The following is a 27206-nucleotide window of genomic DNA, read 5'->3' on the forward strand; positions in this document are numbered from 1 at the left end:
AGGTTGTAAAGGGACTTCTTACATTTACCAAGTCTTTGTTTGACCTCATTTTCCTTAAAAAATACAATTTATTTTGCTAAAATCTGCAATGCTACTCAAGGTTGCCAACCATAATTTCAGTAATTTGTAGGGCCCAACTACAAAATGGAAGAGGAGAAGGAGGGTTCAGAATATGCCACTGGGGACTTGCCTAGTGGTCCAGTGGCTAAGACTTTGATCCCAATGCAGGGGTCACAGGTTCGATTCCTGGTCAGGGAACTACCCATATGCTACAACTGAGAGTTTGAACACCACAACTAAAGATCCTTCACACTGTAACAAAGGTCAAAGATCCCGTGTGATGCAACTAAGACTTGGTGCAGCCAAATAAATACATATTTTTTAAAAATTTAAAAAACATGCCATTGGTTTAAAGATTAAGTTCAATAAATAGTTACTGAGTACCTTCTGTGTACCAAAGATGTTTTAATGCAGCTTTTTTATACCAAAATGACTAAGTGAAAAATTGTACCTTTTGTTATCAAGTAACATTTGCCATAGATATTGCCATTCCTGAGCCTTGGCCTCAGCTCTCAACTTCCAACCCTCTCTCTACCTCTCCGAGTTTCACACCATTTCTGATTTCCCTGCTTGAGCTTTAAACCATAAACACCCATAAACCTCTGGAGTTCAAAAACTGCACAATTACTACCTGTTAAATGGCTTTTAAGCCCTATTAAAATATGTCTGAATTGGAACAGCTCTCCCTGCTCTACAGTTAGAGGTCCAGCATGTTCATCAAAGGCCTGATCAAATCCCAGAGGTATATGAAAGGAGCTAGCGATGAGGACAAGGAAGAAGCCGCAGGGTACGAAGGATCAGTGCCTGCAGGCAAGAATTGCTGCCCCTGCCCTTTCCTTTTCTCATCCAGGTCTTCGGTGAGCTGTGCTAATAACTGCTGGACCTTTAACGTAACCCTTTGTGTCCCAGTGAGGACATAATACATTTGGCTTTATAGTTACTCTTTGCAAATATTTGCTGGTGTTAAATTTTTATTATTCAAGGTGGGGAGTGACGAGAAGTCATTTAGGCCAATAATGGCCCCAATTTCTTACTCCAATTGTGAAGTCAGTAGTATTAATTAGTCCACTAACAAAATTGATTATTAATGGATAAAAGGGAGAAGTAGTATGCATAGAAAACAGCTTTTCTCACTTCCTTTCTCAAAATGATGGAAAGTGAGTAGAAAAGTTTTCTCCTTGTTCTTTTTCCAGTGAATTGTTAAATGGTGTTCATAGTAGATCCAACCACCACTAATAAAGCAACTTACTGAGTAGACAGGAAATAAAACATTAAAACATAATGATGACAAAATAGGGTAGGGGGAAAAGCCCTCAAAGGAAATCTCACACAAAGTGAACATCTAGTTGCTAAGCTGCATCCTTTCTTTCAATCTTTTCACGTACTTCACTGCAGAGCAAATACTAGATTTCCTGTTAGGTATAACCCTTCCCCATTATGCTTCCTCCAAGACAGAATTATGTTCAGCTCTGGGCAGCCAGCAGTTGGCAGACAAGGCATCAGGGTTTCTTTCCTGGAAGGTGTAAAGCCATGGAATGGAGTTCCACAGAAGGTTATGTTGAAAATCAACAGAAATGTCATGGTCCCTGGGAGGTGGAGAAAGAGCCCTCTGTAGCAGCAGGTAACTGAAACTCTGTGGCTTTAGATTAGTCCCTCAAGGAAAGAAAAAATCCTATCACTCACACGATCTCAATGCACAGCTTATCAGTGAATACATCTATATGTCATAAAGGTCTAGAGATTCAAAGACTCCTCATAGATACTGTATTTTGAACTGAAAAGTAAAAAAGTGATATATGACTCTCTAAATGCTGGAAAGTTCATGCTCATTCATCTACTCACAATCCTCTATTGGACAGGTGCTTTTTGCCAAGTTCTGTGGTGCATACTAGATGTACAAAGAAGACTAGGACCAGCCCTTGTACACAAGAAACTCCCAGGCTAGGCAATGATCCACTGACATACAGTGGAGCAACATAATCCAGTTACAATATATTAAGAGTCTTAGAGATTTAAAACAACAAAAAAAGGAATCTCATACATATTGGGAACTTTCCTATCTCCATTCAGACATTTCCTTCAATCCAAAATCTAAAATGCCTGCCACCCATGCATCCACCCTATCCCCATGCTCTTGTCTATTGAGACTCTGCAGGGATGTGACTGCCTGGGTGGAATCACTCTTTCCACTTCTCTCACATCATTTAAATCTAGCACCTCATTTGAGTGTCTGAGTCACCTTCCCTTCAAGTCCAATTGGTGTAACATGTATTTGTCACCCTGACTCAGAGATGAGATCTTAGTCATCTTTCTCTCTCCTATGAAGCTTAATACAGTGCCCTGCTCAGTTGATATCCTAATGGCATTTTCTGCACATTCACTTACTTCATTTAATAAAACCAACCTGTGTACTAAGTTTTATTAACCTCATTTTGTGGATGAGAAAATTATGACTTTATCCAATTAGCACTATAATGTTTGATGTCAAAAGAAAGGGGAAAAAAATACAAGAAAAGAAACACTGAAGCAATTATAGATTCAATGCTCCTCTAAGAAATACTGGCTTCCAGAGATATACTAGGTAAAAGTCAGGACAACATGGTAGTTAACATCATTTTTTATACTCTCTGGTGAACAAATTAAATCAAAGGAAAGTAAACTCAGAGTAAGGTACTATATGAGGAAAATTATCCAACCATTAGAAATACCTTTCTGATGATTTTTATTGTAAAATGAAATCCTTAACATCTTCTGGGGTATCTATATTTGGTGTTTTATCAACACCATTGCCAATTTTCATAAGCTTGATGGAGTACTTATGACTATTTCACTTTCTAAAGCAGTACTGCTGCTGCTGCTGCTGCTGCTGCTAAGTCTCTTCAGTCGTGTCCGACTCTGTGCGACCCCATAGACGGCAGCCCACCAGGCTCCCCCGTCCCTGGGATTCTCCAGGCAAGAACACTGGAGTGGGTTGCCATTTCCTTCTCCAATGCAGGAAAGTGAAAAGTGAAAGTGAAGTCACTCAGTTGTGTTCAGCTCTTAGCAGCCCCACAGACTGCAGCCTAGCAGGCTCCTCCGTCCATGGGATTTTCCAGGCAAGAGTACTGGAGTGGGTTGCCATTGCCTTCTCCCTAAAGCAGTACTACCCAATAGAAATGTAACACAAGCACCATAATTTTAAATTTTCTAACAAAAATCACATCAACAAAAGATATAGGTGAAACTAATCTAATTTCCTCATATAACCCCATATATCCAAAATATCATTTCAACATCTAATCATTTATTTTAAAAATGAAATTGAGAGTTTACATTTTTAATAAGTTTTTAAGATCTAACGTATGTTTACCCTTTTGCGTCTGACTCTTTGTGACCCCACAGACTGGAGCTCAGCAGGCTCCTCTGTCCATAGAATTCTCCAGGCAAGAATACTGGAATGGGTTGCAATTTCCTTCTCCAGGGGATCTCCTTGACCCAAGGATCAAACCTGGGTTTCCAGCATCACAGTCAGATTCTTTACCATCTGAGCCACCAGTGAAGCCCCCTGAGCCACCAGGGAAATCCCTAATTTGGACTAGCCACATTTAAAATACTCAATATCTATACTTGGCTGCTGCTGCTGCTGCTAAGTCGCTTCAGTCGTGTCCGACTCTGTGCGACCCCATAGACGACAGCCCACCAGGCTCCACCGTCCCTGGGATTCTCCAGGCAAGAACACTGCAGCTACCATTGAGCAGCTTTGTTCTAGAATCCCATGTCTTTAACAATTTTTTTTGTCTTTAATAATTTTATACTTTGTATTTTTCCCATCTCCATATATCTATACATGTCATTCCCTTGGCCAAAAACGCCATGGCTGAAACTCGACTTCTAAAGCTAGTCTATATTTATCAAAATCTTCCCCATCCAATAAAGTCTAGCTAAACAACATTTTCTAACAACACCCTAAGCTAATGCTATTACTTCATCTTCTATACACCTATCAAATTTTATACATTTCTTGTGGAACTTACCATGTGCTGCTTTGTAAACTTCTGGCAGGTAGGAATTCATCTTATTGTCATATTTGTCTTACTGCATGCCTGTCACTGATTTATAGGAGAGACAGCTTAAGGCAAGGAGAAAGCCTTTGGGGACAGATGGAGAGCCTTAAATTGTTATTGTGCTGGACATCAATATCTACAGTACCCGTTCCCCTGCCCTGTCAATGAAATGCCCTTTCATTCCCCATTTTAAGCCATATGGTAACTTGGGGACGAGTGACCCCACCCTCGGTACCATCAGAAATGACTCATGATTAGGTTTAAATCAGTTAATGACTAATTTATAATCCAACTTAGGCCAGTGAGATACAAAGAAGAGGGACTTTCCTGGTGGTTCAGTAGCTAAGACTCTATACTCCCAGGGCAGGCTGCCTGGGTTTGATCCCTGGTCACAGAACTAGATCTCACATGCTGCAACTAAAGATAGAAGATCCCATATGTCGAAACTAAGACTCAGGGCAGCCAAACAAATAAAATTATTTTTAAAAGATACAAGAAAGGATTTGTTAAGATTTCTGGGGAAGGATTCTTCTTCTCCACAGAAGCTCCTAGAAAGGTATCTCTCCCGCTCTGATGTGACTAACTGCAGCTGTCACTTCAACATTAGAAGACTGACCCTGGGGACAAAGCACATGCAGAAGGTAGAGCCTCTAGATCCCGTCTCACCTGAAGACATTCAGTAATGGACACTGGAAGCTGTTACCCGCTTCCCCTCCTAAGGTAATATTCAGATAACAGGTATGAAGTGCTTCCCTGGTAGCTCAGTCAGTAAAGAATCCGCCTGCAGTGCAGGAGACCCGGGTTTGACCCCTGGGTCAAGAAGATCCCCTGGAGAAGGAAATAGCAAAACACTCCAGTATCCTTGCCTGGAAAATCCCATGGACAGAGGAGCCTGGTGAGTTGCAGTCCGTGGGTTACAAAGAGTTGGACATGACTGAGTGACTTCACTTTTACACCTTCTATTTGCTTTGGAGGAAAATTCACCTCCTCCGTTACAGACATAAGGCTCAAACTAGTAAAGCAGTGACAGGAGTAAGCATGTGGCCCAATCCTGGCCAACAGGACGTGGGAGGAAGTCCAGGAAGCTTCAGAGAAGTATCTTTTCATTCCTAAGAAGCAAACACAGTAAGACAACCATCCCCTCTGCCCCTGTAGGTACCCTTACCTGTATGTGATCTAGGACCTTCCACCACCACCTTACTACTAACTGAGGAAGAGATCAACACCAAGAAAGGCAAAGATTTGGAGTGAACCTAGGTCCTTGACATTGGTGAGTTGCTCTGATAACCAGCTCTGGCAACCACAATACCTCTTGTAAGTAAAACAAGTTGTCTTAGGCAGTTTAACTAGCTCTGTGCTACTTGTAGCTGAAAAAATCCTATCTGATATACAGTCCTATCCCAGAAGCCAATAATTTCACCAACCAATTCCGGGCTAACAGATTTCTAACTGATAGAATTAGTTTTTAATATAAATTTATTTTAATTGGGGGTATTTTTTGTGTCTTCATAACTCACAGGGGGCTTTTTTGTTTTGTTTTTGGCCTCACCACACCACTTGTAGGACCTCAGTTTCCCAACCAGGGACTGAACCTGGGCCAAGGCATTGAAAGCACAGAATCCTAACCACTAGACTACAGGATCTCCTTGTAATTCACAGTTTTAAAAGTTCTTTCTACCTATCTCATTTTATCCTTAAAAAAAAAAAAAAAAGAGGTAACTCTGAGGTCTATGGTGAATTGTGTTTCCTTTAATACATAGAAGTGTTATGCATTGAAGTGTTATGTAATTGTTATGAATTGAAGTGTTATGCAATGAAATGCTAGGCATTGAAGTGTTATGCATTCTTATCCTATAATTTCATATCCTCTCAAAAATTTCAGGCACAAAGTAAAGCCTTCCCTTACTCCAATACCAGCAAAACAGATATCTAGAAAGGAGCTATGTTATACTTGGAATGGTTATGAAAAAGAAAGAAAAAAATAGAAGTAAACAAAAGAAGGAAATAGTGGGTTAAGGGGTAAAAGACCCACATCTAGTCCCAATTCTGTACTCTCACGAGTTCAGTCATTTGACCTTCTTGGTCTTCATGGACATCCTGGCATTAGGAAAGCTTGGTCAACATCACACAGCTATTACTAAAACTCAGTAAGAGAGTATACATAAAAGTGCTTCTAAAGGTTATTATTAGTATTATCCCTAGAATAGAGGTGCTCCTTGAATAATATTTACACCTACGTTTGACAGCTTCTTAAATTGCATTATTTTTCCTGAAAATTAGATTTGCTCCTTTTTAATGTCATAACCAAGATGGATTTCATTTTCTCCCATAAATTACAGTATCCTTCAACTTTTTTTGTTGAGTGTAACTTATGACCATTTTTTTACCATGCTTTTATATTTCAATTGCTTTTTCAGTTCTTATCACATGGTTATGATTATTTACCCTAGAAACTCAATATGGCTAGGATGATAAGAGTCTGAACTACTGTATAGAGCCATTAATATAAAATAATATTACTTTTTCTCTGGTGGTGCCATTATATATTCCATAAGTATGCCTTGTGAATACATTTAAATAAATCATTTGCCATTAGTGTTTCAAAAGATATTCTGGCCCACAAACAGATCACAAATCTCTCCAGAAACACATCAGATTCATTTTTAAAACTCCAGGAAGTCCATTTCCAACTTTTTGTTTAATGCCTTCCTTAAACAGGAACTGAGTTGGCCCAAGATTCCACATGTTCCAAAATCTCTGGAATAAATTATGGGCTTATATGGCTCGCATTACAATATTTGGGAATGTGATTTTAAACATAAGCAACTAAAACAGCTACCTCCTGTGATTATCTAAAATAACAGTGTTACCAAATACTTTAATACAACTACTTTCCTACATCTCAATTCTAACAAGAACCTTGCTAACTCTTTATATTTTTCTAAAATAAGCATTATAGAAATATCAGCCAATGTCATTACAGAAAATAAAGATGAGAAAGTACATATAATACTAAACCTAGTAATTAACCATACTTTCATCCGGAGTTAATACCACCATCTTTGTACACAAGAAAACCACTTGGATTATGTTTTCTTTGTTAATGACTAAGGTTCTATCTGGGCTGTTCTCAGATAGAACTACTTAGGCTATTATCTAAACCTCACAGACTTTTTCTCAAAAAGAGAAAAAAGACTGTATTTCCATCTAGTCAATCGCCTTTAAAATAGCAGGAATTAAAAACAACCTGAAACTAAGAATAATTATTGAGTAAAAAAGATAACCCACTTATCCTGAGTGCTTGAATAAAAGAAACTATAGCCAGGTTAGTGACAGAATTATATTACTCAAAACTCTTTCCAAAAACTGAGTGTCTTATTCTACATGATTCCCCAAAATATTTGGTAGATGTGTTGTATCAAGGAACTTCTAGAACTCAAACAATTCTTCAATGACATTCATGACTGGGACACCTACCCATCCCTCTCAGCTCTACACGGTTTGGAGACTGGCTCCCAGCTCTAGTAGACCACTGTAAAAGTGAAAGAACTGGGAAGATAAAGGTCTGGAAGAACAAAGTAAATAAAAATTAAGATCTCAGAAACACTAACTGATCACTTATGTGTACCAGGCATTTCCACATACTACCTCATTTAATCCTATGACAATTCAATGTGAGAGGCATAAAATGAGATGAGATTTTTATCTCATGAGAACATAGGATATGAGAACATAAATATTTAGAGAGATAAGAACAGATGAGAACATAAATATTTTACAGATGAGAATATAAATATTTAGAGAGATAAAAACAGTTTGTGATTAAGTAGTATTTGGTGCACATGTAACTTCAGCCCTGGTTATCCAACCCTAAGCTCTTTCCCCTACAATATTGCCTCTCTCATACCTAATATCTGCACAGAGAGATCCAAGTTACTGATCACTTCCTAAAGCATTAGCTCAGCTAATCCATTAGCTCAGAGCATCAGGTCATGAGTGCAGGCATCACTACACCCTATGCAGAAGGAAAAAAAAAAAGCTCAACACCCCTTATATGATTTGTCTAAAGTCACATAGCTAGTGAATGACAGAGTCAAAACTGGAATTCAGACTTTTGTGCTTTTTCTAAGCCATGATACCATAGCTGTGATGCAAATATAAATTTAGCTTTAAACCTAAAACTCCTAAAAGGCAGAGACTACAAAGTTTTTGCTCTACATGGAGCCAAATACACTGTTTATTTAATAAACCACCCACTTCTTTAAAAGAGTTAAGGAACTAACCTGATGGTCCAGTGGCTAAAACTCCATGCCCCCAAGTCAGGGGGCTTGGGGTTAGATCCCTGGTCATGGAACTAGATCCTACATGCTGCAACTAAGACTTGGTGCAGCCAAATAAATAAATATATTTTTTAATTTTTTAAAAAAATGAGTTAAGGTAGCTTACAAAAAGGAGCTTTTGTAATTGGATTTTAAAAATCAAATGTATTAAAAAATAAAATATCAATCAAAATATTGATATTAACCACCTAATATATTTGATTAATATCAAAATACTAATACAGGGAATTCCCTGGTGGTCCAGTGGCTAAGACTCCACTCTTCCAGTGCAGAGGGCCCAGGTTCAATTGCTGATCAGGGAACTGATAGGTTCTGCAGGCCGCAACCAAAGATTCCGCATGCTACAACTAACACCCAACACAGACAAATATTTTTTTTTAATATTAATACATTGTTTGACTTAATATGTCATTTTAAATTATTTCTTCCAGTTTATTTTAAAACTGACCATAACCCAAAGAAATGATGTAATTAAATGGATATTTAAGATCTGTTATTTTCTCAGTATAACACATGTATTACTTTAGAAATTTATTAAATTTCTAAAGATTTGTTTTTTTAATATATATCATTTTATAAATATGATATCTTTGCCTTCACCTTGACAATGGCTACAGTCATCTAGAAAAAAGTTTCAGTTTCTCAAAGATATAAAATTGGCAACAAGACAGATATTTAGAAACCTGATACTGTATGCTCTATTTTAGACCTTCATAAGGATATTGTACAAAGCCCTGCCTCGAACTATGTAGAACTTTCTATAAATGATTCACTTCTAAATTAGCTGTCCTGGGTCAGCAGTGGCTTCTTAAATAAAAGGTGATTCATTCTTTGTACTGTTCTTTCCCTGGTACAACCACTGTTTTTCCCCATTTTTTTTAATGGACAAAATAATGTGACAAAAATAATTTTATTCCCTACCCCCCAAAAAAGGAAAATCAAGTCACATGTTTTAATCTATGAAATGACTTCCCAGAGTAACCAAACATTTTACTTTGTTAATGAAATCTAATCAAAGCAACTATGTTATCAAAGAAAGTCTTTGATAATCTCAAACCAATTCTTGAAACATATGAAAAGGTTAAAAGAATAGCAGTAAGTTTTAGTCTTGCCTTTGTGGATATTACATAGACACTAAAGCAACGAGTAAGATAAATCAAACATGGATAGCTATATATATCTATCCTCTTCCACAATATGCTTCAGGTCAGAGGAGATATCTGAGCTTTAGCCTAGTATAATAATGCTGTAAGGTTAGGTGCCAATTTGAAAGACATCATAAATCACCAATATTCCCCATGTCAGGTGCTGTCTCAAATTTTCCAGGTTTCTAAACCATTTATCCTCTTAAAAGCTTCCTCTTGTTTGACACTTAAGATGCAAGAGAACCTCAAATGGGAAGGAGAAACTATAACGAGATGTTTTACATCCAAGAATGTAGCAGTTTGTGAGCCATTAAATTATATTAGTAAAGAGACCTATGACTAAACTTTCCAGTTTACTAAATATACAAACATGAATTAAAAAAAAAAAATAGCTATTTGATCCCCAACAGGTCCTTAAACAAAATTTTGAAATTTGTTTGGCAAAATGCTCATATATTACCACATTCATATTAACCAGGAAGCAGACTTGTAACACTTACAATGAACTATCTATGAGGTATGTGATATTTCAAAACCCAAGGGAATTAATTCCCTGGCAGTCCAGTGGTTAGGACTCTGTATGTTCACTGCTGAGGGCCCGGGTTCAATTGCTGGTCAGGGGACTAAAAGACCACAAGCCCTGCGGCATGGCCAAACAAAAACAAAACAAAAAACCCATCCAAATAAATCATGGAAAACTGGGAAGCAAGCATGGGGAGCCACCAGGGGTCAAAACAGAGTGATGAGGGGATATGATCCTGACGGAAAGAGATAAGCGCTTTATGAAGAAAATGGGCCATGCAAGAAACTGTAAACATCTTGAGAAGAGAGAAAAATTGCAATTGATTTTTATTCTAAACTAGGACACCTGAAAGACATTAGAAAAATATCAGAGTGACAGGGCAAGAGGAGACAAAGGAAAATGTACTATGGGGTTCCCTCGATGAGAGGTGACTAAGGGCTGGGGTGAGGGAGTGGAGGCAACTTACTGACCACCTTAGACCCTTATTCATTAGAAGGCTTGAGATGCACAGAAAACCTCACCATGGGTAGGGCCAGTGAGATGCAAGGGAGAGTGTGTGAAGATTCTTCTAGGCTTGGGTTGCTCAATTTTGAGCCACCTCCCACCCCACGGGTAGACAGCGCCAAGAAGAGAGACTGGGAAGACATGGAGAGGAGCTGCCAGGAATAGAATCCTGTCATAGCATTGGAGACACTTAGTCACAACCCCAGCTAGAGCCTCTCACCTTTGCTCCAGAGTTGTTTATGACCCGCTCCCACCCCGCCCCCTCACGAACCAGCTTCTTCCCACCCTCTGCTGGCCAACATTCCTGCCCTTCCTGCCCGTGGGACTCCTGGGACTGGGGTAGAGGGAGGAGTTAGAGAAGAGGGGAGGAGGACCCCGCAGGGCCAGGAAGCTTCCCGAAGAAGCTGGCAGGCTGCTGCAGGGTTCCGTCCTCAACTCCCAAGAATGTGTCAGCAGGCCAGAGCCAGGACAGGCAGTACCAGTGTCTCCTGGCTTCAAGCTTAGTGCTGACACTGTACCTTCACTACCTGCTTCTATTTTTATCCCTACACCCTCCTCTCCCCACACCGTCCCCAAATCCCTACCATTCAAAACCTTCCTTACTGCCCAGGAAACTGGCTTAACTTGTGGGTGCTTAGTTAGCAAATGTACAATAAACTTTCTCACGTCACCTTTTTTTTTTCCTTTTCTATAATTAGAGGGACTCTGAGTCCTAATTTATCCCTGTTGTCCCAGAGTAATTATTAATACCTTCCTTTTCACTCTGTGAAGTGTCTGGGTAGGAAATATAAGTTCCCTAGCCATCTGTTTATAATACTTCTTCTATTAAGCTGATCAAATAAGCACGCTTCCTTTTCAGGATGATAAGACCAGACAACATGAGATAAAAGGAAAAACATGTGATTTGCATGTTGAAGTAAGGTAATGGTAGAGTTCTTCCTCTATCCTTTAGCACCTAAGTAATCTTACCCAGAAACTTCTTGGAAGTCAGTGTCCATGATTGAAGCACAATTAAGATTCTATGAGTCTTAACAAACGTGGAGAGAGTTGAAAATAAGCTCTAAGTGTTCTGTGGCAAAAGAGAGTAGAATAATTTAGAATTTCACGCTGAGGAAAATTCTGTCACAGGTATATCTAGAGATATGACAAAAAGAAATATGGGTATTCCTACAGAGTTATGTTTGGCTCAAGAGAAATAAGCATCGATAATGCAATGCAAAATAATTCTGAATAAATTAATATATTTAATATTTCAAGTTTAACTGAGATTTTTGTTGACTGAAATAGTTTATTAGGTTTACACTAAGCTTCATTGAAGAAGCCCTTCTCACAAGAGTCCACGTTAGTTGCCGTAACATAGAATTCCATACTGAGATAGCTTAGTTTGAGGATCATGTATAGAGACAAACTTTTAAATTTGCTTTCCACACTTTCTGGGATTAGGCAAAAAGTAGGAGAATGAAACTGTACAGGTCTAGAATAGAAAAATTAAAAGGAAAAAATTACAAAAGATTAGTCAAAAATTGCCTAAAAAGCATCTTTTTTGAGGAAAAGAAGGAATAAGAACTAACATTTATTGAATCATTGTTCTAGATACCTAATATGCTATTTCATTCAGTTCTAACAACACTCCTATAAGGCAGACATTATTTGTATATTTTCCGGGTTCGATTCCATTACTCAATTTTCCAGGTGAGAAAATTGAAGCTCCTCGGTGGCATCTCTAGGCACCAAACTCAGGGCACACCATCCTACCCAGAAAGCACCTCCCCATTAGACTGACCTAAAGCATTGTGGTCATGCCACCCTGAGTATCTATCACAGGATCCTATAAGCCTGTGAAATAGCCACAGCAGATATGTAGCTTTGAGCTATTGCAAAAGCTTGGAATCTCACAAATTTAACTATCCATGTTTCACTCCATATAATTACAGTCCTATAAGACTGATCCTAAAACTAAAAATGTAAAACAGGAGGCCTTTCTACTGTTTCTCCCTTCCTGTTGCTTTCCCATTTTGCCCACACCCCCTCCTTTATTGCCTAGCTTCACCGCACAGAGCAAGTGCTCAACCTCAAGCAAACTGGCTAAAGCAATGTTGCCAGTGGGTGGGTGAGGTGATACTGGAAAACTGTTTGAAATGTTGTGGGAGCTTTTTTGGTTGTTACAATGATGATGTGACACCACTGGCAGTGGGAGAGGTAGAGGATGAGGTAAGGATACTGCATGAACTCTAATCTCAGAGAGCTTCAGCTCAGTGAAGAGCTGTTTGGCATTCTGCATGATTTTCTCTCTCTCTTTTTTTTTTTTTCTTTTTGGCTGTGCTGAGTCTTAGTTGCATGCAGGATCTAGTTCCCTGACCAGGGATTGAACCAGGGCCCCCTGCATTGGGAGTACAGAGTCTTAGCTACTGAACCAGCAGGGAAGTCCGCTGCATGATTTTCAAATGTCCTACTAGAGATTCATGTCGGGAAGAGAATATATACATAATGATTAAAACCTAGATCCTCTGTGTTACAGATAAAGTAGGCTTTGTTATGAGTTTTCCTGGACTGCAATTACCACGTAAACCAAAGAAAGCCTTTCTTATTTGCATAGAACCTTATCAAGAGTTGTTCATCTCAGAAAGTCAAGTCACTGTGTCCATGTTATTTGAATTTAACATAAAACATATCAGCTGCTCCTATTATTGTTAAATAGTTCTACGAATATCTACAAATATTTAAGAGAGCAAAAGATAACATAGAATCAAAATATTCCTGTCTTATTTCTATTGTTCTATTCTTTTTAAATTAATCACTGCAGATGGTGACTGCAGCCATGAAATTAAAAGACGCTTACTCCTTGGAAGGAAAGTTATGACCAACCTAGACAGCATATTGAAAAGCAGAGACATTACTTTGCCAACAAAGGTCCGTCTAATCAAGGCTATGGTTTTCCCTGTGGTCATGTATGGATGTGAGAGTTGGACTGTGAAGAAGGCTGAGCGCCGAAGGATTGATGCTTTTGAACTGTGGTGTTGGAGAAGACTCCTGAGAGTCCCTCGGACTGCAAGGAGATCCAACCAGTCCATTCTGAAGGAGATCAGCCCTGGGATTTCTTTGGAAGGAATGATGCTAAAGCTGAAACTCCAGTACTTTGGCCACCTAATGCAAAGAGTTGACTCATCAGAAAAGACTCTGATGCTGGGAGGGATTGGAGGCAGGAGGAGAAGGGGACGACAGAGGATGAGATGGCTGGATGGCATCACTGACTCGATGGACGTGAGTCTGAGTGAACTCCAGGAGTTGGTGATGGACAGCGAGGCCTGGCGTGCTGCAATTCATGAGGTCGCAAAGAATCGGACACGACTGAGTGACTGAACTGAACTAAACTGATTAGCTATTAAGTATAGATACAAGCAACTGACTGCTTCATTATGTCTTCTAAGATAGTTTTCCCAAGTATTTGCATTGAAATCCATATTTGTTTCTAGTATTACTGTTAAGGAATATATTAATTTTTAAAGTTTTATATACATAGGTAGATGTTATTGTTTAAATATTTATTTCAGGATAAGTAAAAGTGATGCCGCAAAATATTTGTTATTACAGGGGAACTTTGGGTCCAATAAGGTTAAGAACCACTTGTATAAAGGAAAGAGCATGAGCTGGGAGTTTGACAAACATAAGATAAACGATATCTCTTTGGACTACATGATTTGAGTAGTTTATTTTTGTTTTGAGCTACCATTGCCTCATCTATCAATCACAGTCATTTCCGGGAGTGCTGTTAAGAACTGCTATTTCAGACAAAATAGCACAGGTTAAGTAGTAATGATAGGTGTTCAACAATAACTCCCATCTCAATGCTCAAGCTGTGCTTCCCTCCCCCACTTAGCTTTACAAAAAGGCAGGAAAATTAAGATAGGAAGCAGGAAGTATAAAGAACACAAAAGGAGAAAGGGAGTAACAAATCATGACCAGTACCTAATACTTAACTATACCCAGAACACATTGTTAGTATCAGATGTGAGAAGGTTCAAGTTACATTCTGGCCCTAGATCAAGTTACATTCTGGCCCTAGATCATGAAGAACAGTTTGTTAATGCCAATCACACAAACACTACTACTTAATGCAATATATGGCTATGCAAATTGTTCTAAGAATGGATACAGAATTATCATTTCTTCAATCTTGTTACTGTGTATCCCTGTAAGACCACTTAAAGTTAACACTGTAACTTAAGAACCTGTGACTTTTACAGACTGAGATATAGATCCTAGATTTTAGCCTTTTTTTTTTTTTTTTTTTTTTAAGGTTGGAACTTTTCCTCTATGTGTGCTTTGATTATCTCCATGGAGATTTTTATACAATAGCAGATGCACTTTCTGGAGTGCTAGTGTTCTTGAGCCTCTTAGCCACTACTAACTGGATCCAAATACATCCCTAAAAGGCAAATATTCTATCACTGACAAGATCTAAGATCCTTTCTACCCTTTCACTTATCTATAGAAGCCATAGGACCTCCCTGGTATTAGCCATGTCCAAGCTTCAACTTTCTACTCCACATTTTAATCACCAAAACTTCAGAGTACTCAGTACACCCCAAACAGAAAAGCTAGAGTTTCTAAGACAGTGAGAAAAAAAAGCAGTTTTTGGATCACAATACAGAGAAACAGTGACAGTCATCCATTCTCAGTTGGCTTTCTCTTTTCTTTACCTTGGCAAGTATCTAGCCCAAAAGTATTTGCTAGTTGCTTTATTGAATAAATAGTTTCAAGGAACACCTTTAGATGTACACCAAAATTCACAGAAGCATTAATTACAATTGCCAAAAAATGGAAACAACCTAAATGTGAATAGACAAAGGTGGTGTGGTATATACATACAGTGGAATACTACTCGGCCATAAAGAAAAAAATTTTGCCACTTCAGCAACATGGATAGACCTGGAGAGTATTACACTAAGTGAAACAAGTCAGACAGAAAAAAAGAAATGCTCTATGATATCTATATATGGATGGATATGATACCTATATGTGGACTCTAAAAAAAGTACAACAAACTAGTTAATAAAGAACAACAAAAAAAGAACAGGCTTACAGATATAGAGAACAAACTAGTAGTTGCCTGTAGAGAGAGGGAAGGAGGGAGAGAAAGAGAGGGATAGGGGACTAAGAGGTATAAACTACTATATATAAAAAATAATCTACAAGGATACATTGTAAAACACCAGGAATATAACCAATATTTTATAATAACTAAAAATGGAATATATCTTAAAAATTGTGAATCACTGTGTTGTATACCTGAAACATAATGCTATGCATCAACTCTACTTCAATTTTTTTAAAAAATGAATACCTCTGGTTATGTCAGGTGATAGGGGTTTATCATAAGGAGACACAGGGAAGCAAAAGTACAGGAAATATTTTCAGAAGACAGGCTTCTTAGAAATTACTAAAAATTGGCTCATTGCCATTAAAGACACACTCTCAGCTCTCCTGACATGAATGACACTCTGATGGCCCTCTGTGACCCTGAAAAGACTGCAGTGACTCTTATCATCTCCAGGCTTCAGTGTCAGGTCCACTTTTTTGCTTCTGCTACTACCAACTGTACAGAACAGATATATTGTATGCTCCTAATTTGGTTAAAAGTAGAAAGGAGGTTTACATCCACACAGATGTGCATTTACTTTCACACACATACTTATAAATTCACAAATTTTATTTTTCTATAAAGATGGTCAAAAAAGTGGCCAAGCCAGATGCTTCTGGGGAAAAAGGACTAGGGAACTATGGTTCCCACTCCCCCCTCCTCACCAAAAAAAAAGTGGATACCCTTTCCACTAAGTGCATATATTATTTTTTCAATTAAATTAACAATTGGTTTTAAATAACATTTACTATATAGCTCCTCTGTGGACTTCTGCTTCAGAGAGTTATTTCTGCTTGGAGATTTAGTGAATGAATAAAACAAAACCACAGAAACCATTTTCCTTTGGTGGCCTTTGGTCAAACATAGATATGCTCATTAACTGCTGCTGCTGCTGCTAAGTCACTTCAATCATGGCCGACTCTGTGCAACCCATAGACGGCAGCCCACCAGGCTCCCCCGTCCTTGGGATTCTCCAGGCAAGAACACTGGAGTGGGTTACCATTTCCTTCTCCAGTGCATGAAAGTGAAAAGTGAAAGTGAAGTCACTCAGTCGTGTCCAACTCTTAGCAACCCCATGGACTGGAGCCCACCAGGCTCCTCCATCCATGGGATTCTCCAGGCAAGAGTACTGGAGTGGGATGCCACTGCCTTCTCAGGCTCATTAACTAAGAGCCAACAAATGGAAGGGAAGGTAGGTTATAATTAATAACACTGAAGAGGAGGTCAAGAGATGAGACAGGCTGGATTAGGAATATATCTTATATATTGATTATAGCCGGAGAAGGCAATGGCACCCCAATCCAGTACTCTTGCCTGGAAAATCCCATGGATGGAGAAGCCTGGTAGGCTGCAGTCCATGGGGTCGCTAAGAGTCAGACACGACTGAGCAACTTTGCTTTCACTTTTCACTTTCCTGCATTGAAGAAGGAAATGGCAACCCACTCCAGTGTTCTTGCCTGGAGAATCCCAGGGACGGGGAGCCTGGTGGCTGCCATCTGTGGGGTCACACAGAGTCAGACACGACTGAAGTGACTTAGCATAGCATAGCATAGCATTGATTATAGCTCTCATGTTTATATATAAAAAGTTTTGAGGTAACTACAAAAGAACTTGTGTGATACCACAATCCCAAATGTCTAAGAAACATATTTGATGTCACAAAAGCAGAAAATGTCTTAGCTCCTAAAATTTTATTTCAATTCATATTACTGTACCTTACTGAATCAGATACATGGCATTCTATTTCCCAAGATTTCTACTGAGTTTAAAACACTTCATCTTGGTTACCAAAGAGGGAAGACAGAAGGAGAGAGAGGGATAAATTAGGAGTTTGGGTTTAACATACACACACTACTATATATAAAATAATCAATAAGAACCTATGTATAACATAGGGACTTCTATTCAATACTTTGTGATAACCTATATTGGAAAATAATTTGAAAAAGAAAAGATACATATACACATATAACTAAATTGGGCTTCGCAGGTGGCACAGCGGTAAAGAATCCACCTGCCAATGCAGAAGATGTAAGAGACGCAGGTTTGATTCCTGGATCAGGAAGATCCCCTGAAGTAGGAAATGGCAACCCACTCCAGTATTCTAGCCTGGAAAATGCCATGGACAGGGGAGCCTGGTAGACTATAGTCCATAGGGTTGCAAAGAGTCACACATAACTGAGCACTCATGCACACACTCCTCTATAAAAACCTTGCCTCTGACTCCTGTTGGCAGAGCACTCCCTAACCCCTCCTGGTTTTTGCTGCTGCCCAAATCAATTTTTGTTCAAATATACTCAATTTTAATAAGGCTCAGTTTATCTTTTAACAGAGTAAATGGGGAAAGAATCACGGTATTTTTCCAGGTAAAGGGAATAATAGACAAAAGTCAGAGAACTAAGAATAGTCTCACGTTCTGTACAAGCCATGGAAGATATCTGCAACACCCCTAAATCAAGAAGTCTTGGGCTACATATTCTCCCCAGTGTCCTCTCCAACACGACTCCTTATCTGCTGTTCATCTGCCTTTGTACTACAGGACCTACACTGGACCAGAGACGAGCACTGATCCACAGGCCACCTTTGCCCCACCTGTCCTGTACCCTGACCCACCAACAGAAACTCATTCTCAAGCAGTTCAAGTTTGAGACAGAGTGGGACACAAATACAGAGACCAAAACTCAAAGACACAAAGAGGAGGCAATAAGGGCCTTAAAGGAGCAAAATCAAAGGATGAGAGGACAGTCAAGAACAGAGTAAGAGGGACTTCCCTGCTGGCGCAGTGGATAAGAATCTGCCTGCCAATGTGGGAGACGTGTTCGATCCCTGGTCCAGGAAGATTCCAAATGCCACAGAGCAACTAAGCTTGTGCACCACAACTACTGAGGCCCCTCACCTCAACTACGAAGCCGGAGTGCTACAACTACTGAAGCCCATGCACCTAAATCCTGTGCTCAGCAACAAGAGAAGCCCTGCGATGAGAAGTCCTCACACCACAACAAAGAGTAGCCCACACACGCCACAACTAGAGAAAGCCTGTGCAAAGCGACAAAGACCCAGCACAGCCAAAACATAAAAAGTAGATCAATCAATAAATAAAATTTAAAAATAAAAGAGTAAGAAGTAGGGAGAGAGTGGCAGAGAGGGAAGGTAAAGGACTTGCTCTTGGTTTCCCAGAGTCTAAAGTTACTGCTTTCACTCAGACAAGCATGAGTGATATTCCAGCAGTCTACAGAACTGGACTGTCCAGCTACAGAGGTGATTCTGGGCTTTCTCACCTCCCTGTATGTCCTAACCAATACATGCACATTGTCCAAGGTAACCTGAGTGTGTCCATCTCTTACCACATGCATTCAGGATGTCTGGAGGGGTGGGTTCAGGGGAGGGATGGCAAAGGGGCCACCATCTGTCTGTGAGGTAGCAGAGGCTTGGGGAGGGGTTCAGACTTGATTCTACTGTTGTTTACACACCTACTTCAGAGGATCTCCAGAACACAGAGCAACAATCTTAAATCCATTTCTTATCCTCCTCATAGCAACGAGGTCTATAGGACAGTCTGGTGAGAGTAACTTCCCACTTTTCAAAATGAGTTACAGCTCTTGTCGGGGGGCGGAGGGGGCGGGGGTTGTTTCTTTGATTTTGCTTGCATTCTTCATATAAAACCAAGGCTGATGCTCAATAGGCATAGTGAGCACACATAATGATTGTAGTATATTTAGAACTTCTCAGATAGTACTGCGCAGTTCCAGAAAATACCATCCTATTTGACTTAAACAAAACTTTATGAAGAAAACACAGCAAATGAATAGTCAGTTGTGTTTCAACTTGATAAAACACCAGCCAGGGATCATTCCTCTGCTAAAAAACAGTTGAGTTATTCTTATTGCCTACAGAATAAAACCTATACACCTTTAAGGACGTTTGTAATCTCACTACTGTCTACATCTTCAGCTTCATCTCCTACTGGATTCATCATCTATTTTTTAAAATTTTTATTGGGGTGTAGTTGATTTACAATGGCACCCCACTCCAGTACTCTTGCCTGGAAAATCCCATGGACGGAGGAGCCTGGTAGGCTGCAGTCCATGGGGTCGCTAGGAGTCAGACACAACTGAGCGACTTCACTTTCACTTTTCACTTTCATGCATTGGAGAAAGAAATGGCAACCCACTCCAGTGTTCTTGCCTGGAGAATCCCAGGGACAGGGGATCCTGGTGGGCTGCCGTCTCTGGGATCACACAGAGTCGGGCACGACTGAAGCGACTTAGCAGCAGTTGATTTACAATGTTGTGTTAGTTTCAGGTGTACAGCAAAATGAATCTGTTTGACATATACATATATCTTTCAACATCTACTTTTATTTATTAAACTTTAATGGAGCATCTAAGCCATCTAGCAACTCTGAAAATGAGATTTTAAGGAAAAAAATCCTCCCAGCCCTCAGTAAGAGATAGGGAAGTAACTAAATGTGCTAATGCTATGTTAAAATATGCAGTTGTGGGTATTAAACATGGCTAGGTTGACAGATTCACAAAGAAGGCTTCTTCGAGGAGGTGACAGTTTAGACTCGAGAGGTGAGTAGGAGCTATCAGAACAAAAAAGAGAGAACATCAAGAGAAAAGGCACAGAGGACTTAAACAGTGAAACATTCTGGATTTAAAAGGTTGTTAGGACATGAGACTTAAGCACACATGAGGCAGGACTCTAGACAGGCAGGCCAGACTAGAAAACATGTGGCTGGTGGGGGTTATTTGTAAGTGCCATGGTCTGAATGCTTATCTTCCCTCCCCTAAAATTCAAATGTTGAAATCCTAGTGTCAATGGGTGGGGTTTTTGGGTGTTGCTCAAATTATGAGGGTGGAGCTGTCATAAATGGGATTAGTGCCTGATCACAGAGGTTCCAGAGAGATCCTTAGCCCTTTTCACCAAGTGAAGACACAGAAGGAAGGTGCTGGTGATGAACTAGGAAACTGAGCCTTCAGAGGTAACCATGCTGGCACCTTGATTCCCAGCCTCCAGAATTGTGAGTAATAAGTTTTTGGTTTTTTATAAGCTACCCAGTTGGTGTTACTTTTTTATAGCAGCCTGAAAGGAATAAGACAGTAACTGGGAGCCCTGTGGTTTTTTGAGACTGGTATAATCAGAGCATCAATATTAAAATAGAGGATGGGTGTGGGACAGTTCCTGGCAGTCCAATGGTTAAGACCCCCACTTCCAGTGCAAGGGCAAGGGTTCAATCCCTGGTCAGGGAACTAAGATCCTACACACTGCGTGGCATGACCAAAAAAACTTTTAAAAGAAAAAGCTAAAGGATGGGTGGGATCAGGGAAATCATATTCAGGGTGCCCCTTTAGAATCTGTGTTGTAATAGACCACTGTCAATGTGTTCCAGTCAAAAGCTACCAGGAATGCTCATTTCTAGTTTACTGTCCCTTGCAACAAAGGAGACAGCACACCATGGAGAACTGTGGGGAGAGTCTGAGTAGGAGGGTATTAGAAAAGATTTGGGCTTGTGTCAGGTGATGTTAGGGAAGCGTGGACTTGCTGTCAGGAAGTGGGGCCAAATCTATGACTCAATATCCTAGTAAACTTATTAAAAGGTGGGAAAAAAATGTCAAAAGTAAAGCTGTGGTTGGTAAAAGGAGCTTCAGTCAATTAGTCAAGGCAAGGGGATGTCTGATTATTTTTGTGGTATGGACAATGTTTGCATTTTTGTCTCTGTTCAGACATGATTACAGAGTAGTCTTATTTCTGTCTGACCCATCACAGTCACAGAATGGTCCCGTCTGATGCTGATGTTCTATGAAATTATCATGTCCAACATGAAACCATCATGACCTGCCTGTGAGCGTCAGGTCTACTCCCAGATATCAGGAACTGACTTTCTCTTTCTCACACTCTTTCTGCTCAGTGTTGTTGGGCTTGCTTCATAATCCTCAGATCTCAATGATAAAGTGCACACCAAACTCCCAATTCCTTCATTTACCTGTGTTTTTACTGTTTTTCCTAGGAGAGCAGCATATAAGTTAATGAGCCCCATTTTGTTCTATCTTCCTAGATTTCTCATATGGGAACCAGAAAGACACTGTTCAACTTGCCAGTTATCTGCACTGCTGGGAAATGATCAAGTTTGCATCACTGTTCACAGTCTCCAGAAAGTGCCACAATGGCAGAATATTGACTTCCACAGGGGCTTAGGGCTGGTGTCAGCAAGTTGAGAAAAGCAAGCAGTTTCAGTTTCTGGAAGGTTTCACGAGACAGCACCCCATACACTGTAACTTACTTAGGAAGCATTCTACTTACCAACAGAGATTCCAGCTTTGCAGTTTCTGGAATTTGTGGACACATAAACATTGGATCCAAGTCATTTTTACTTAGCTTCTCAGTCTTCATACTTCACCCTCTTACTACTCCCCAGTGAAGATATGAGTGATGCTCCTCATGCCTAACCCCCTCAAAGACTAGTTTCTTTCCTCACACTATAGTATTAAAAAAAAAAAAAATTAACACATACATAAGATACCAGTATTGTAATCAGTACTAAAGCTTTATGCTAAAGATTCAGGATTTTAAATACCATATTTTCATGAAGAATCTTTTACTCAACATATTTTGAACTCCAACAATGTTTCAGGTACAATTCTAGGCCCTTGTGGGCTGCATCAGAAAACAAAATAGACAAAATTCTTTGTGGAACTTATACTCTAGTATATGGGAGAGAAAAAGACAAGTTAAATATATATAGGATGTTAGTATCAATGGAGGAAATTAAGTGCTGAAGGGAACAGGAGGTGCTATAACTTAGGTGTTTTGTTCCCTCTTTTTTTAGGGGTACTGTAATTTTAAATGGAATGATCAGTACCAGTCTCAGTGAGAAGGCAATGTTAGAGCCGACTTAAGGAAGAGCGTTCTGAGAATTCTCTGGTGGTCCACTGGTTAGGACTCTGAGCTTTCACTGCTGAGGGTGCAGGTTTGATCCTTGGTCAAGGAACTAGGACCCCTCAAACTGGGTGATATCTGGCCAAAAAAACAAAAAACAAAAAACAAAAAAAGAAGAGCATTCTGCTAAGGAGGGATAGCTTCTGGGAAAGATGCAAAAGCCCTAAGGCTCTAGAGTTTAAGGACTAGCCAGGAGGCCATACTGGGTGGAGCATAAAGAACAGTGATGACAGAGTGGCCCCAGGGCCTGTAACCATCATTGGATGTTGACTTTTGCTCTAAGTAAGATGAGGAGCTATCAGTCTTGAACAGAGAAATGAGATATGAAATGTTATCTCACTGGAGATGGCAACTTTTGAGTTTTGTTATAAAGGAGAAATGGGGTAATAGTGTGGAGGGAGGGGAGCAGGTGACAAGAAAAAGTTTGTTTCATTTTTTTTTTTAAAGACAAATAGCATGATTGCATGTTGAATATACAACTTGAAATTAAAAATCACAATTTTTGCCTTATCTGCTTCCCAAGTACCTTGTATTTGACTGCTTATTGAGAGACAAGGGGCCGTATTTGCTTGACCCATTCAATCAGCAAATTATTTAGTAGTTACATCACATACAAACTAATATAACTAAATCAAAGTTAATCATTTCAGAAATCTTTAGAGGTTTCAGTTTCTGGATATGTAAAGTATCTAACAAAATTTATTTCTTAATAGCTTTCAAATTCACTCTTTTCCTGCAATCTTTCCACATAATAGAGAATTAAGAAAACACATCAAGACACAAACTGCTTCTCAAACAATTACAGTGGTTCAGATAATCAAAATGCCCTTCAACAAGTTTTATGACCACAGCTCAAGAGCGTAGTGACCAACTCAAATGAATCCTGAATATTTTAAAAGATGGTGTTAAACTTTTTGTAAGACTGTCCCCATATTTATGAGTTAACTGTTCTTTTAGATGAGATTTTTTTTTTCCCTTTACTGAATTGCTCGTTTAGCTGTTTAGAAAAATGATATCAGCTGTAAGAGATTTTTTTGCATAACTGGCCATCTGTTTCAAGGTAATGATTACAGACTGCACCCTGCAAGCAACCCATAGCTTTCGTTAGCTTCCTCCTTCGGGAACCAGGAAATAGGTGAAATCCATAATTATCAGATTCACAACAGCCTCTTTCAGAGGCAGTAAGTATTTTTGTGGTTGAGTCTGAGGCTTTTCTTGAAAAGATCATTTGTTTAAAAAAGAAGTTTTGCTGGTTTGTATTTGGAATTCAAATGAAGTTACTGAGAATCCCATGGCTGCTACGTAGTCAACTTGGAATCAGGAAACATTTCGAATCCCAGCTCCACCCCACGCCAGTCCCGTGACTCTAGGCAAGCTGCTTGGCTTCTCAGAGCCTCACTTAGCTCAATGGCAAAATGAAAAGAATCTTGCCTCAGTGCAATGGCAAGGATGGGATGACCACCAGGTAGACTTACACGCCTGGCACAGCCAGGGGCACATTATAGACTCCCAGTAAATCCACCTGGATCTGCTACACCTGCCATCAGGTCAGGCCAAAGCCTTCCCTTTCTTCCTTAGCAGAGAAAGTACAGCTCTTCAGACAGTGCCATTTGTATCCTTAGAGCCACCTCTCTAGAGAAAAGGCAGGACTTCTGAGATAATCATATAAAAGGGAGAAATTTTTTGTTTGGGGGGTTTTCCTCCCCACTGACATCTCAAGTTTATACCACTATTCTTCTTGCTGGGAGGATGGGATGACAAATGGATCTCACTGGTGTGCATTTTATTTTAATAAATTACTTGTTTCAAAAGTAACTACTGAGGACTTTCCTGATGGTCCAATGGTTAAGAATTCACCTGCCAATGCAGGAGACATGAATTCCATCCCTGTTCCAGAAAGATCCCACATGCCACGGGCCAACTAAACTCATGTGCTGCAATTATTGAGCCCATGCACTGCAACTACTGAAGCCCACAGCTTGAGCCCATGCCCTGCAACAAGAGAAGCCACTACAATGAGAAGCCCATGCACCACAACTAGAGAGTAGCCCCCGCTCACCACAACTAGATAAAGTCATGTGCAGCAATGAAGACCCAGCACAGCCAAAAATTAACTATTTTAAAAAGTAACTATCGAAATACTCTGACATATACTATGATGATGCATATACTTAATCCTGAATATACTTAACTCTTTTTAATCCAAATGGAAAACCTGCATTAACGTTGTTTATATACATAAATATACTAACATATGGGGCTTCCCTCATAGCTCAGATGCAAGGCAGGAGACCTGGTTTCGATCCCTGGGTCGGGAAGGTCCTCTGGAGAAGGAAATGGCAACCCACTCCAGTATTCTTGCCTGGGACATCCCATGGACAGAGGAGCCTAGCAAGCTATAGCCCATGGGGTCACAAAGAGTCAGACACAACTTAATGACAAAACAACGACAACATACTAAGATATATGCCTAGGGTTACAAAAATTTATGAACTTTGATAAAACACATCAAAATACCCACTGTTTGTCTTGAAATTCTAATGCAAGTCAGCACATTGGAAACCAAAAATGCTGAACATGGTTGTCAAGCTATTACTGAGACACCCTGGAAAACATGGGAAGCAATATAGCAATATAACCTCATGGAATTTGGAGCCAGGAAAAACCCTGATTTTAGAGACTTCCCTGGAGGTCCAGTGGTTGATTTCACGCTTCTGCTGCAGGAGGCATGGGTTCAATCCCTGGTCAGGAAACTAAGATCCTACATGCCTTGAAGGGCAGCCAAAAAAACAACCTCACAAACACATGTAATTTGAAACACAAATGAAACACAAATTCTGAAAATTTTCTAAACCTCAAAGCATTAATTTTCTATCTATGAGCAGAGCTAATAATAATACTTCTCAGGTATTAAGTGGAATGAGTAAAGTCATGCATCTTGAGCTCAAAATAATAACACATTATGATGACAAAGACTTAATGCAAAGTAAATAAATCTGGAGTCCCTAGTTACAGCAGAGAAGTTTAAAGTTGTCAATTAAGAATGCTAACAGGCTCACTTAGCTTAGAACCCGGAAGATCCAAGTTTAAATAATGGCCCAGCCTTTTTGTTACTAGTTATGTGACCGTGGCCAAAGGCCAGTCACATTTTACCTCAGCCCCCTCATTTAATTGTTAAGTATTAATGATATTAATAGTTACTATATATAAAGCACTGACCATATGCCAACGCAATCTGATGTTTATCTATGTGCTCCAGTCTTCACAATAACCCTTCAAGCTAGAGGCTCTTACCTCTATTTTACAAATGGCTGAAATTGAGAGAAATTAAATTTGTTCAAAGCCACCCAGCTAGTAACTGGTAGAACCTAGATCCACAGCCTGGTTTATCAGTCTCCAAATCCTGTACTTAACTACCCAAATGACCTACCTCTCCTAGGGAAAATCAAAGAACATTACTCCTGCAAAAGTACTTTGTGAACTGAAACATCACAGAATGGGCTTGTGATTTGCCTGCCCCTCAGTGCCTGGGAACCCTGAAAGGTTAGCTTCAATCTCTTTCATCTCATCTTGGAATTTTGTCTTTACCTCAATTTCACTTGAGCCGATCTGATAAACAACATTAAAGGACAGCCAGCCAAAGACAGTTCTAGGTACTCCCAAGAGTTCAGGGCAACAAAGTGTTAGTCGCTCGGTTTGTGTCTGATTCTTTGCGACCCCATGGACCGTAGCCCGTTAGGCTTCTCTGTCCATGGAATTCTCCAGGCAAGAATACTGGAGTGAGTAGCCAGTCCCTTCTCCTGGGGATCTTTGCCACCCAGGGATGAACCCAGATCTCCTGCATTGCAGGTAGATTTTTTACCCCCTAAGCTACCAGGGAGGCCTTCAGGGCCTCAAGACCTTGTGCTTCTCCTTGAAATGTGGACAAAATACTTTCTTGGACTAACTCCTCACACCTGCATTTGCAGTTAGCTTGTTAAGTATAAAAAGTCACATAAATGTCTCCTGCAACTAGCTATAACAAACTCCAGTTCCTGGCACACATGCCATCAATCTAATTAAGGCAAATTTCAGTCCCCTTTCAAGGATACGGTGTCAAATGTAGAGCTCGCCCCTCTGAAATTTCTGTCAACTAGTCCCTTGCAGTTCAGTATAACTTTCTTAGTTATCCACCCTTGGAATAATAATCTTCTTGGAAACACCAAAGTGTTGGTGCTGGACATGACATATGAGGGACAAAGTGGGGCTCAGTTTGGCATCACCTAGAAGGCGTCACCTAGTTTGGCATCACCTAGCCCCTCAATCCTGGAGATTCTCAGCGTGGCCATCTCACCCCAGCAGAGGAAGCAGGAGGGCAAGGTCCAGATAAAGTGAAGGGTGTTAATTTACCAACCAGATCTCGACGCTGGAAAGCTGCTGAAGCTGCTGAATCTGGGGCTACTAGAGCCTATTCATTTGCATGAGGAAGAAAGGTCGTCCCGCGTTTCCCAGAAGCCAGATTGAGCCTGGAGA

General features: G+C 39.9%; 1 protein-coding gene across 5 annotated transcripts in view; it reads right to left on the bottom strand.

Annotated features, from left to right (window-relative positions):
* Positions 1–27206, bottom strand: part of GIPC2 (GIPC PDZ domain containing family member 2) — a 99048-nt gene that overhangs the window by 71262 nt on the left and 580 nt on the right. The window contains exon 2 of one of the 5 annotated variants that reach the window (XM_045166120.1): positions 22059–22234. The exons of 2 other annotated variants lie outside the window; for them this stretch is intronic. In XM_045166120.1, the coding sequence (XP_045022055.1) occupies positions 22059–22148 (90 nt within the window). In that variant the 5' untranslated portion in view covers positions 22149–22234. Of the gene's footprint in view, positions 1–4073; positions 4099–21741; positions 21873–22058; positions 22235–27206 lie in introns of those variants that run through there. 2 more of the 5 variants (XM_045166121.1, XM_025288394.3) reach the window with 2 other exon arrangements.

Source organism: Bubalus bubalis, chromosome 6, assembly GCF_019923935.1.
Source record: "Bubalus bubalis isolate 160015118507 breed Murrah chromosome 6, NDDB_SH_1, whole genome shotgun sequence".
Classification (NCBI taxonomy): domain Eukaryota; kingdom Metazoa; phylum Chordata; class Mammalia; order Artiodactyla; family Bovidae; genus Bubalus; species Bubalus bubalis.